We start from the raw sequence: 12925 nt of genomic DNA, 5'->3' as shown, positions 1-12925 counted from the left end.
CAGCAAAACCTCGACATAGCAAAAATGCACTCCCCCCTTGCCACAGGTTTGAATGTAAGTGTTAACGCGCCGACGCAACGTAGGCGATGAAGCGCGCCGTAGTGGAGGGCTCCAGATTAATTTCGACCACCTGGGGATCTTTAACGTGCGCCGAAAACGCCTACGCACGGGAGTTTTTGCTTTTCGCCTCCATCAGAAAATCGGCCGCCGCGGCCGGGAGTCGAACCCGCGACCTCGTGCTCAGCAGCGCAACGCCTTAGCCACTGAGCCACCGCGGTGGGTCCCCTTGTCACAGGTAATTGACAGTGTGATATTTCTTTTACTGAATCGCACACTGTGTGACAACACGGGTGTATGGAATCATTTGTGTCAACCTCTCAGGAGTTTTTTAGCGAGGATAGATAAACGTTGTTCCCGATTAGGATGCCGGAACTACGTTTCATGCGTACATATGACCCAAGCTGCGTAAGCAGGGGCGGTCAACTTTATCAGGGGCGGTATTCTCGTAACTGTCCCTTTAGAAAACGTCCCTTTTGAGTCCCTTTCATCGTGACGTACTTCCGGTTAAGCAATAAGCGTTGACAGTAGGCTCGCCGCGCTTGCGTTACGTCACTTCCGGTAGTTTACTTTTAGCCAATCAGGGCTCGCCAAAAGGGACACTTTTGAGAGGGATAAAACTCGAGAATACCGCCCCAGTTTTCCTCTGTAAGAGTTGACCGCTTCCTGAAATGTTTCCCTTTATGTACAAGTGGTGCCGGTAGTTCACCAATTTGAGAAACCTTCATTTATCAGCCCGAATGGCACAACACCCACACAAACAGCGGGAGTTGGTTTAGTCAGAGGCATGTTATGACGTAGTAGAAAGTTCCATATCTTAAAGCGGGTTAACTCAGAAAAAAATTAAAGAAACAATGGCACGAGCAACGCACATAACTTCGAAAAGTGGGCCTGTCTTTATCAGGACCTTCTGAAGATCACTCCGCTTGTCGAAACGTCGACGTCTTGCACCATGGTTCCGAAAACAAATTGTCACTTTAGGTTATTTTTAAACCCCCTCCTAAACAGTTTTTTTTCAGGTTAAACGTCATCGGCATGTTGAAAACACATACACTATAAACCATTTTTGCTCTCACATATTTTTTTTTTCCTGCTTCCTCGTCACATTGTTCTTCCTCCTTCGTCATGGGCAGAAAACGACCTCCTACGACAACCTAGCGCCGTCGCTACAAAGTGTCGCGCGGCACGCAAAATCCACAAGAACGTTCCGACACGCATTCTCACATTCCCCGTCATACCAATCACAGCTGCAACGTGCACTGCGCTGCAGTACGCACAAGGTCTAAACATCGTAGTATACATAAGATGGCTTAGAAGCGTGCAAACTTTACAGGGAAGAAACGCTGTTGCCTTTCCTGCTAACGCTACTCATACACCAAGTCAACCGCGACACCTCAACGTGCATTTCGTGAAGCAGGAGCGCCCACACGCCCAAACAAGCCTAGCCATCCAACTAACGAGCGCCCATGACTGACCGCACGAAGGATGTAAGCCACCTCCCGCCGGGATGCGAGCTAATCTACCTGGCCTGGCTGTTTATACTCGACCGCGGGGTTTACCGCACGAGGCGATACGATGGCAGCCCGTTTCACCGAACCCCGAGACGCCGTTAAAGGAGCCGAAGGAGAGGTGAGAGCAAGAGAAGCGTCGGGCGCGCGCTAAGCCCTGCTTAATGCGGGGCGCCCCGCTCGTTCCAAACGACTCGCGCGGCGGCGCTGAACGCGAGTATATTCCCACACCGCACATGCTCGATCCCGCGCTGCGATGATGAGCGCCAACTAACCGGCCGCTCGTTTACGACGCCGGCGATATTTCCGCGATAGCCGGGCTTCTCCCGTTTACGCCGCGGCGAGGAGGGGGAGACCCTGGCCGCAATTTTCGCGATGCGGCTCATCTCGCACTCTTCGGCGGAGCCCCCTTTCCATTCACATTTCTTTACGAAGTCACTTGGCGCTCCGCTAATACGCAATTTCCTTTTAGGCAAAAAAAAAAAACGCAACGAAAGAAAATGAACCGCACGAGCTCATCAATGCGACGTTGCAGCGGTGGTTTGGGATGATTTATTTAACGACCACAGGCGGCTGGATTCGCAACTAAAGAAGGTCATACGGTGCACCGTGCGAGGCACGTTAACAGCGTCGGAGACGACGACGGCGGGATCTGCTCGCGTGGCGTGAGTTCACCCGCACGCATGCGACAGGCGCCTCCTGGTGCTACATTGGTGAGAGACAAGGTGCTGCGACCGGAACCGAACAAACTGACATGCATTCACCAGCGAAGGGCTCGCATGCGCCCTTAACTACCTCTCCAACAGGCGCTCGGCCAGAAGGTGCAACGCCAATAGCTTTTGCCCACCGAGAGCTTGGTCCGTTTTATTTTGCGGCCGCGTGTAACATGCGGCCGCAAAATAAAACGGACCAAGTAGCGGCACAGGGTACATTATGTACCCCGCTCCGCTACTCAACGTTACGGAAACGTTTACGACCTAAACCACTGTCTGGTGAACGCCCCGAAACTCCGCGTAACTGCGACCCCGGATTGCACGTGAAAGTGAACCGTTGTATTCCATCCCTCGCAGTGAACAACCTTGTGCGAAATCGGCGCGTGGGAAGTACTCCCAGTTTTACACTCTGCAAGGAGGCTGCTTTGCTTTGTGTCCTGTTCTTCCCTCAGATACGCGCAACTCAAGAAGGCAGCAAGAAGGCCCTTTAAGGTATTAAAGTGATGTGATGTGATGTGATGTGAAGAGCGAATGCTTGGTTTTGAAAAACAGCGCGCACACGAATGGTATTAGGTTGCCGACAATAGCATCGTGAACTTCGTTGTATCGGCTGTTCTTGCGACGTTTACATACGCGGTTTAATAGGCCCGAATAAATGCCTCGAAATTCTCTCAAAGACCAAATTTTGCGTCGTTCAATATATACCGCGAAGTGCTCACAATAGGCATACTCACGTCCTCCAAAAAAATATTACTTCTAATTATAGAGAAAATGCACCGTATTTAAACGCGTTATTTTTATGGCGCCCTAAATAAATCGTTTTGAAGAAACAGCAAGCTAACGAAAATCTTCATCCGTCATAAAAGAAATCGCGAGACAAGAATACCGTGCTGGTTATATATCTTAGTAAACAGGCAATTTTAACAGCGCGGAGCTGCTGTTACTGTCCGTAAGTTCGCTGTTGCAGGAAACAATACCAAGAAAGTGCCGAGAGCTCGTCAGCGCGTGCCTCTCGGCGACCGCCGAGCGTCCGCGGCACGCGCAGTGGCTTCAGCAAAAAAAAAAAACTGGCAAAAACCCCTAGGAGCGATAAAATGACGAGCGCTCGTGAGCGTGTGCCTCACGGCCACCGCCGAGTCCCCGGCTCCCGCAGTGGCCTTAGCACACGCGAAAAAAGACACTAAAACAACGCTGTCGTCAAATGCTAGCGCGTATGTCAAAGAAAACTCGAGCGTTAATGCTAAAAACGAAAAGAGACCCTGCTTGGGAGAGGTCATTGGGGCCGCCGCATTCTCTAGAAGCCATTACAGATAATTGGAGACATGGCTACGAGTCATGGCTACTCCTTCCCGAGACGACTTGCAGGTCCTGCCACCGGTGCCTCGAGTCGATGACAAAGATCTGGTGGAAGTCTACAATGCTGAGGATGACCTTGCATCCACCACTCGCCTCGAAAACACGACGGCCTCTTCGATGCATATGACGACGATTACTAGCACCGCAACTATGCAAATAATCAATGACACTGAAACCTAACTGTGTCCGGCAATGCTCACCTACAAGGGCTTCGCCATTCAAGCCTTGCGCTTGAGTGCAAGCTTCCCTGAATTTCATGTCCACCAAAACTCTTTGAAGTGATCTATCAGGACATGCCGTTTAAGTTAAAGTGCTCATACGTGTAACTAGAATCCGGAGATGAGCAAGCTGCCAGCGGACACAAAACGTACGGCCGTATTAAAAAAGGGCCCATCTCCCCGCGAGGGGGACTCGAGTAAATGCGTCGCATAGGGGGGTGGGGGGGTGGGGGGTGTATTGCTTTAGCGTTTAGTGTTTGGGGAGTTGGTGGTAGTGAATGCGTTGTATCAGCAGCTTCTTGACGTAGTTTGAATGAGTCAAGGATATAAGGCGCGTGCGTAGCCTTCCATTCTGTGTCGGCTTTGTGGCGCAGTGGGTAGAGCACCATGTACCTTGCGTTCCGCCCGCAGGGTCATGGGATCGAATCCAGGCGCCGGTAAGTATAATTTTTTTATATAGTTTAGGGGAAGGGGTGCGGACCTGTTGTTGAGAGCGAGGAGGGTAGCGTGATGCGAGAGAGGAGGAGTGGGGGAGAGGGCGCACCTGGAACGGCTGTTGCGGACGCCGAGGCACGCCAACGCCGACAACGCCGGGTGACATCGTGAGTTAAAGAAATGCTCTGCATTTAAAAAGTGGCGCCCACTTTGAACTCTGTTACAGGCGCCTTATAGAGATGGCGCCACGTACCAAATCTGACAGGTCGGTCGGTGACGTCGTCCCGGCGACTTTAACCACGGAATGCGCAATGAAGACGGCTCAAGAGTGCACGATCTTACCTACCTTTGTTTTTCCTAATTATCTAACCTCTTTACACGCAATTCGCATAAACTATAGTATACCTCCTACCCTCACGTGACTACCTTTGGACAGACCAATGTTTCATGTTGGCTTCGAGGTCGCTCTGATCCAAAGAGTGAAAAAAATAAACCGCCCATTTTTCGTCTTTACTCGAGCAAAAATCGATCGACGAAAGTACAGGCGCCCCAAAAAGTTAACGGAGCACGGGTTGGAGATTTTGGGGGTATTTCTCCGCCATGTGCCTAGCCATTAACCTCTCAGTGAGTGTTCATGGAAGTCATTTTAAAATAAAATTGAGCCGTACATATTCAATTTATGCTGGAAAACGCATTAAAGAAAAAAATACTCTAATTTCACGAAAGCATGCTCCATTTACTTTTTGGGACACCTGTACATACCTCCGTAAATGTAAACCATCTCAGCCCACTACGACCCTGTATTCGCTTACGTGGTAACTAATAAACACAACTTGTTTTTTTTTTGTTTTTTTTTTTGCTTTACGAAATCTCATCCGTTTGTTGACCACACCAAAAATACTTCTCCATAGCACAATTTTCCGAGACTTGTACCACCCCCAGCTATGGCAGAACCGATCTAATTCCTTACGTGTTCCCGTCGGCACCGCGGCACAGCTTAGATCGGGCCTAAGCGGGCTCATCCTCTTTCAGTGCCTCAAAGTCGAGACAGAAAGAAAAAAAAAATTCCCCTCCCCAAAAAAGAAAAAAAAAAGCGGCGAGGAAACGAGGAAAGCAGTGGACAATCTCATCTACGCCCTGAAGCAGCTCCCGAGGCGCGCATTCCCCGTCGCCGTTGTCGTCTCCTTTATAGAGCCCGGCAACGAAGCAGCGGTCGGGGAACCGGTAACGCCCGAAAACAAGAGTCTTGGGACCGAACGAGGGGGCAAACGGCGGACTCGGTGACTGCCGCCGACCGCAATTAGCGTCATTAGAGGGCAATCAAAGAGGTGCCTCCCCTGTCCGCCTTCCTTCATCTCGAAGACCTTTCTGTCGGCACCTCGGCTCTCTCTTTCCCTACGTGTCTGTGAGTATGACGCTCCAAGCGGCCTCGCCGGAAATGGCACTGGGAGCGGCTGCTTTATTTCTCCGGAGTAATCGGCATAAGCGAGGACAATTCGCGCACTGGCGTAGTGGTGGACGAATTGACCATTTAAAAAGTTGTGACACAATGCACGGCTTGTAATGGCCGTAGCAGCCACCAAAGCGTATTTCTTTCGCGGCTCGTGCGTGTTTCCAGTTGACACAACCTGACAGACACTTATATTTAGAATTACTCCGCACCGTCGGGTCATCGGAACCCTGATCAACGTACGCCTACAGGTCGGTGAATCGATTACCCGCTCTACGGGCACCTCCTCGGAATTACTTTTCTAGCGGTCCCTTGATGTCTTCTAACGTTTTTACTTCGTTCAACGCCAGCGGTTTTGCTTCTAGCTACAGTTTCCTTCGAGGCGTTTTTTGTTGAACTACCTTAGTACTCCCTGACTTCAAAAATATTTCAGGATCACCACTCGTTTTTATTTCTGAAAATGAGCGTCCAAATAAACTAAAGAATAATTAAGTACTTCCCGAGGTTCCCCGATTCGACATCTCACAAATCGCAGCCCTTAAAAGGAAACCTCCCGAATCCCTTGCACCAAAACATTTACGTCTAAACCGGTCATCGTAGGTCACGCGACGGGATATAACCCAACTGGTTGCCTTAAGTGCAGCAAATAGACGACTACCCTTACTCCCCCACTCAGAAAATTACCCGCCGCGGTGGCTCAGTGGCTAGGGCGTTGCGCTGCTGAGCACGAGGTCGCGGGCTCGATTCCCGGCCGCGGCGGCCGCTTTTCTGATGGAGTCGAAAAGCAAAAACGCCCGTGTGTACGAGATTTCGGCGCACGTTAAAGATCCCCAGGTGGTCAAAATTAATCCGGAGCCCTCCACTACGGCGCGCCTCATCGCCTGCGTTGCGTCGGCGCGTTAAACCCTGCAATCAATCAATCAAATCACTCAGAAAATTGAAAGCCATCCGATAAGAATCACGCGACGTTTAGCTCGCACATATCTGCAGCAGGACCGGTGTTTATGCTTACCGGCCGCCAATTGCAACAGTCAGAAACTGTAGCTATAACGGCAATGTAAACTGCTGGAACTTCGCGCTTGCGCAGTCGAGTTCCTCGGGTACTACACTGCGCCCCACCCTATTCGTGTACCGCAGCCGCACGGTCTCGACCAACGAACGAGGCGTACCTGAAGCGGTTGGCCGGGTGGTGTATGGGCCCCGGGAAGCGGCGCTGGGGCGACAGGTAGGCGGCCAGCGGCGCGATCGCCTTGGCGTTGTTGCTCGGGTTGTTGGCGAACTTGACGGTGATGGGCTCGGTGGCGCCGCCGTCCGCCGGCACGCTGTTGTGCAGGTGCTTGATGGCGCGCTCGGCCTCCACGCGCTGATCGAAGCGCACGAAGCCCACGCCCTTGGACAGACCTACCACAGGCGGGATGAGGATGAGGAGCAAAAGGGATGAGGCAAAAGGATGAGGAAGAGGTTCGAGATCAGGGATGGAGAGGAAGGAGCAAGCTTCGGGGAAATATGCTGTAGGGCTAGTTGGAACATATTGCTTCGAGAAAAAGAGCGCTGCAAACCACGACAGAAAAACAAAGAACGACGAGAGAGATGCGCTCTGTCTAGTCGTTCTTCGTTTTCTTCTGCCGTGGTTTGTAGCGCTTTTTCTTGAAGCTTTGGTGCTATGCGTAAAGGCATTAAAGAGGGACACATTGTGTAAGGCATATTGTGCCTGGCCGGTACGTTTTGTAACACCTCCGCAGAACGTGGCACCAGCAATTAAGACCAAACAGCTTTTTATGTGCACTGAACCGAAGTTATGGACCTCAAAGAAGTCTTCATTTTAGTGCCTTCGAACCCTGCCGGAAGACAGTAATCTGAGACGACTCAAGAAGAAAAGAGGCAACAGAAACACCTAAATCTTAAGGGAGGTGAGGAGGGGGGACTAGACTAAGCTATTCATTATCAAGTAGCCACGAAGGCAGTAAAGTTTGTCCGGGCTTGCGTGAACTGTCCGAGCCTGAACTTCTTTAAAGTCGCAAAAACTTACCGGCAAGCACTTGTCGCCGTCTTTGGCCTGGCATCGCACAGCATTCTGTTTTATGTTTATCATTTTAGAATTCCTACGCGACGCAGTTAGAATTCAAAGCCTGCTCATACTTCTGCTCTCCCATCAATTTTATTTTCTCTCACTCGACTCAGTATTTGATAAGATAACACTTCCTTGAAAACTCTACGTAAATAAAGGCATCTGCTGAAGCATTCTCGAACTTTAAGGCAATTTTCAAGCCAGCAATTCGCACTGTTCTTTTTATTTCTTTTGCAATTTACAGCTAGGCAACTGCTCCCCTCAAACGAAAAAAGAACTAAAGGCGATGCCTACAGCGTTGTTCAAACACACTAATCAGCATACAAGGAAGGTCGGTGTCAGGGGCTTTTAACATATCTAAAAATAGTGAATCGTGCGTAAGCCAACCTTCTGTGACCTTGCCCAAAAGCGAACTCTGTTGTCTTGCAGAACGTGTGACTTGACAATATGCAGGCTTGCCTATTGATCCCTTTTTTGACATGCGTAGTTTTCTCTACACATGTTTACGTTCTCATTAAAAACTTCAGTTGTGAGTGCAGCGCTCTGTTTGTAGCCTTCCTCGTCCTCGTCTTTCTTGCGCTGGTTGCTTTTTCATTATGAATCCGTACCAAGACGCCCAACTCGCTATCTTTGTGGCTACAAACGCTCCGGCAATTTCGACCCGGCTCCTGGTCGCGGAGGGCAAGATGACATGCAAGGAGAGAGAGAGAGAGAGAGAGAGAGAGAGAGAGAGAGAGAGAGAGAGAGAGAGAGAGAGAGAGAGAGAGAGAGAGAGAGAGAGAGAGAGAGAGAGAGAGAGAGAGAGAGAGAGCAGTCCTCCTCACCGGTGATGTTGTCGCAGAGGATGCGCGAAGTTATGATGCGGCCATAGGGAGAGAAGAGCCCTTCCAGATCCTGTTGAGTCATGGACTTGGGGAGTCCGCTGACGTACAGGTTGGCACCCTTAATAGCCTCACTACTAGGGCGGGCATACGACACCTGCCAGAGAGGGGAGGGCGGTAAAGGGAGAGAGAAGCAAAACAATCGGGCATCGTTAGTGGAAGGAAGTGGGCGCAAACACAGAGGCACGGCAACAGGCGATGGTCGCGCTAATTACAAATCTTTGTTGCATCAGACACTGCCCGTCACGTAGAACGTGTGAATGATCACTTGAAATCCACCTCAATGCAGCCCGTACGGCTACAAAGTAAAGCTGTACACCGTTCTAAGAAACTTCGCAGTTGGAGAAAAATTCGTCCTTGTCCATGATTCGAACTCTGGGAATGCCGCCTATCTGGGGCAGTCGCTCTACCAACTGAAGCTTTCCTTTGCAGCCGCACGGCTCCATTGAGGTGGATGTCAAATTTTACTTCACAGAAACTTACTCCACCTTGGGGATTTCCCCTAAATTTGGTCGATTATCACGTAGAACGTCATCGAAATCCCATCTTCCCTTTCCTTCCACGGCATTTTGCTGTGAGGGAAGAAGCCCATGATGATCATGCTAACGATGATAGTAATGCGTTACGATTACGACAAAATAACATTGTTTCGCCCACAGCCAGGCGTACATCCCACTCTACCGCAAAACAGGAGAGAAAATCGCCACTTAATTCGGTTGAATGAACGCACAAAAAAAATGATATCTCGCAACCAAAACAAAAGTAGCACACTCCCTCAGCATTCCCCCGCCCGTCATTCTTTACGTTGAGCACTCCGGCTATCATGCTAAAAAAAAGGAAACGGCAAAAGCAGAAACTTAGAGAAAGGTGCAAGACTCAATTCAACGGGGATACGTAAAGTAAAACTGCCCATAGTAAAACATTTGTGAACTCTCCCTTTACGGACGGCGTCCCTCAAACGTCGTAATGAGGCATCCCCCGCAACGGCAGCTCACGCAATACCTGGTCTTCTCCGGAATCCAATCACTAGTGCAACGTACTTGATTACGTTGCTCCCGCGGCTACCGTTCGACAGGCGCCGCTGTCGGTAGTAAGTGAACGAATACAACGCGACATTTTGTTTTTGCTGCCTCGCTGGTCGCCGAACGAGATAAGGCGGTAAGACAGTTTGCTGAGACAACATCCCACTTACGCGCCACACGCTTACGCAACAGGTTCAGAGCATTTTACTCAAGCTCGGGAAAATACGCCGCTTCTTAGGTAATACTTCGAAGACATGGGCGGCATTACCTAAGAAGAGCAAGAAAAATGAAAATGATTGGAGCCTTCAGCAGCGACCAATAAACAGCAACTACAGAGCCCGAAAGAGTTCAAACGAAATAAGAGTGCCTACCTTGTAACAAGAAATACCTCCCCTACCCCTCTGCCCCCATCTGCTTCGTTCTCTGTCCATGCGACTACAATGCACGAATTAAAAAAATGAAAGAAAAAGAAAAGTTTCTCGCCGAGTCCGAAATCTCATTAGTTATGGGGGAGGTGCTTAAGCGCTGAAATTTGGAAAGACGCAACCTGAGAACACCGGAGTACACGGGGGAGCCGAAGCGGGGTGCGGACTAACTCCGATGTCGTCGCTCGACACGCATCAAGCCGACAAAAGTCAAGACAGCTTCTCGTGGCTTGGACGAGAAGCAAAAACAAAAAATGACAAAACTAAAAACATAAACGGACGTCTAACATGCTCCCCTTAATTAAAAAGAAAGCGGCGAGGAATAGGTTGCCGTGAGACCGGGTTATACGGGGCGAAGAGAAGAGCGGACAAACAGGATTATTCGATGCGAAGTAAAAACGAAATAAAGAAAAGGTAATCTAACGATAAGTGAGTGTAAAAAAACAAACACTGTAGCGGCGGCAAAGTGGATTCGGGCACCCGACACGGTCCCAAATTTTTAATCTTCTCCCAAGAAAAGCGGCGCAGCGACCCAGACTCGACTGAACGGTTTCGAGAGAGAGAGAGAAAAAAAAACGTGGAGCGAGTTCGCGGTAAGTGTTTTGTGTTCGAGCAAAACAAGCTTTGTAACGAAGTAGGGCTGCATATTGGCTTCTAGTTATCAAACCGCTGTTCTACCGCAAAACAAAGATAAGAAAGCAGTAAGGCTTCAAAAGCCTAGTTTTTGTTTTACTCCTCCGTAACACATATCATCTGTGCTGACACAAATTTTATGGATTTTCAGCGTTATTAAATTGCCGATAATTCCTAAGAGTTTTTTTTTTTTTTTTTCAGTGTTCCCCGGTATTTTCTTCCTCGATATCTGCCCCTTATTTTTTTCCGTCGCTATGTCTCTTGAAATCGACATGAAAGGGTATTCTTAAACTAACGAATAAAATTCGCACTATTACTTGCAAAAATCATTATTACCTGCAGAAATGTAAGCCGAGGCATTAGGAGCCGGTTTTTTGTGTGTGCTTCAGCTGAACATAACTGACGTGTGCGTTTCAAAATTGTCGATTTCCCGCGCCCTATCTTGTTTTGCTTAAAACTGCCTTCTACACTGACATATATCATTTACGGGTACGTATTTAATTTTCGCGCCACACATGAAAAGCTGGAGCGCTTTACATTTCGTTCCAAGGAAGCCCTGCGATATAGCGGTAGCCCAGCCGCCGCCTGCAATGCTTTCACAACGACGCCAAGAAGCATCTTCTTTTCTAACTTTCGAGAACAAACCTCCACCATTTATTTATTTATTTATTTTGTCTGTTAGAATTTCCAGATAATGTTGTAACGGCAAAAAAAATGGCGATAAAATCATTCAAAAATTTTTTTTTCGGATTTTCCCGAAGTGCCCGCAACGACACTAAAATTTTACCACATACTTGCGGGCATATAAAAATCAAAGACCCCCACAGCTAGCATTGGTAAATTGAGTGCAGGCGTCTAATGGATTAGATAACTTCTTTTTCGTCGGGCCATTTTGAAAGTTTCCTTTTCGCTGGTAACCTGGCGCGGCTGCCTTCGAACTTCCCCGCATAAAGACTACGCTTGCTGTGGAGCACGCTTCAAAGGCAAAGCTCGGGAACATTGTTGCCAACTTCCTTCAACTTATCCCTGGCAAGTTTGTATAAGGCCTTGCATTTCGGGATGAAACCGGTTCCTGATCCTTTCCCGCAGTACAACTGAGCTTGGAGTGGAGCCCTCTTTAAAAGACCCCCTTCCCGCGCGCTTTATATTATAAGCTTACTCTCTCGTAAATCTGTCCAAGCAGGCCTTCTGCGTTTGCGGATAAATCCTATAAAACAAAACCCCCCACCCCTTCCCCTCACCTCATACAGTTCCAGAATTACAACTTTAAAACAAACACTGCTTTTGGAGCTTTCCCGCAGTAGAAAATACGGGCCCGTGTCTGGTTTTCCTCGTACATTTTTTTTTTCGGTGGAATACGTTGGTACGTGGGAAAGTATAACGTTAAAGCCCTGCGCTAAGCCGTGCGCAGTGTAACAAAAGACAGTGGGTAATGCGATTCCGGAATAAATTATCCGAATTTACCCCGGGTCGCACAGACAGAAAGGGAAGCGCCGCGTAAAGCAGTTACGCGCGGCTCAAGTTATAAGCTGAAAGGAACCTGTTATTTCATCTGAACATTACTAAATTTCCGTATATTCTCCTGGAGAAGTGCAACAATACGCATGAGAGTTGTACGTTGTACTATATATAGTTGAATATTGGCTTATAAATTTCATTAGGGCCAAGTTTGTGGAGTTTGTATACACATGCATATATGCTTAATGGATGACACTCCCGTACGTATACAAACAATAACCCCATTGCTGCTTTATGTGGGTGTATATAATTCAAATAGCATATTTTTCCGCGATGCGATTACCTGACCCTTATGATGATGAATGAACCTGCTGCGTTACGCCAGCGGAAAATATGCCAACTGCAGAAATACCTTAAGACACTGGAAAGGAGCATTTCAGGCAAATTCAAACGAAAGGACACAGTCGCCACCTGGTACTGGATGTGCTCAGAATCTTACGACACTCACCTACGCAAGGTTCGAACGTCTTTAAAAGTTAGAACACCAAACTCGCTCACTTGTGTTCAACAGCAAAACCCCGTCCGTACTGTGCTACAGCTGCCGATGAGGCCGAAAAAAAATGGCACCTTCATAAGAGCCCTGTGGTTAACGAGATTCGAAATATTAAGCTCGGAAGAGCTAGAACAAAGTTTTCTCAAGG

At 48.7% G+C, this 12925-nt stretch overlaps 1 protein-coding gene across 5 annotated transcripts in view; it reads right to left on the bottom strand.

The window, feature by feature from the left end:
- The window catches only part of Fne (ELAV like RNA binding protein found in neurons), a 223089-nt gene that overhangs the window by 16188 nt on the left and 193976 nt on the right, over positions 1–12925 (bottom strand). For all 5 annotated transcript variants that reach the window (XM_077693484.1, XM_077693483.1, XM_077693486.1 and 2 more), the window contains 2 exons: positions 8630–8783; positions 6907–7138 (listed from right to left, as the gene is read on the bottom strand). In XM_077693484.1, the coding sequence (XP_077549610.1) occupies positions 6907–7138; positions 8630–8783 (386 nt within the window). The remainder of the gene's footprint in view (positions 1–6906; positions 7139–8629; positions 8784–12925) is intronic.

The sequence above is a fragment of the Haemaphysalis longicornis genome, unplaced genomic scaffold (assembly GCF_048455015.1).
Source record: "Haemaphysalis longicornis isolate Haplotype H1 unplaced genomic scaffold, Haemaphysalis longicornis Haplotype H1 scaffold_12, whole genome shotgun sequence".
Classification (NCBI taxonomy): Eukaryota; Metazoa; Arthropoda; class Arachnida; order Ixodida; family Ixodidae; genus Haemaphysalis; species Haemaphysalis longicornis.
The sequence above is the reverse complement of the archived record's forward strand: the minus strand, read 5'-3'. Positions and strand labels throughout refer to the sequence as shown.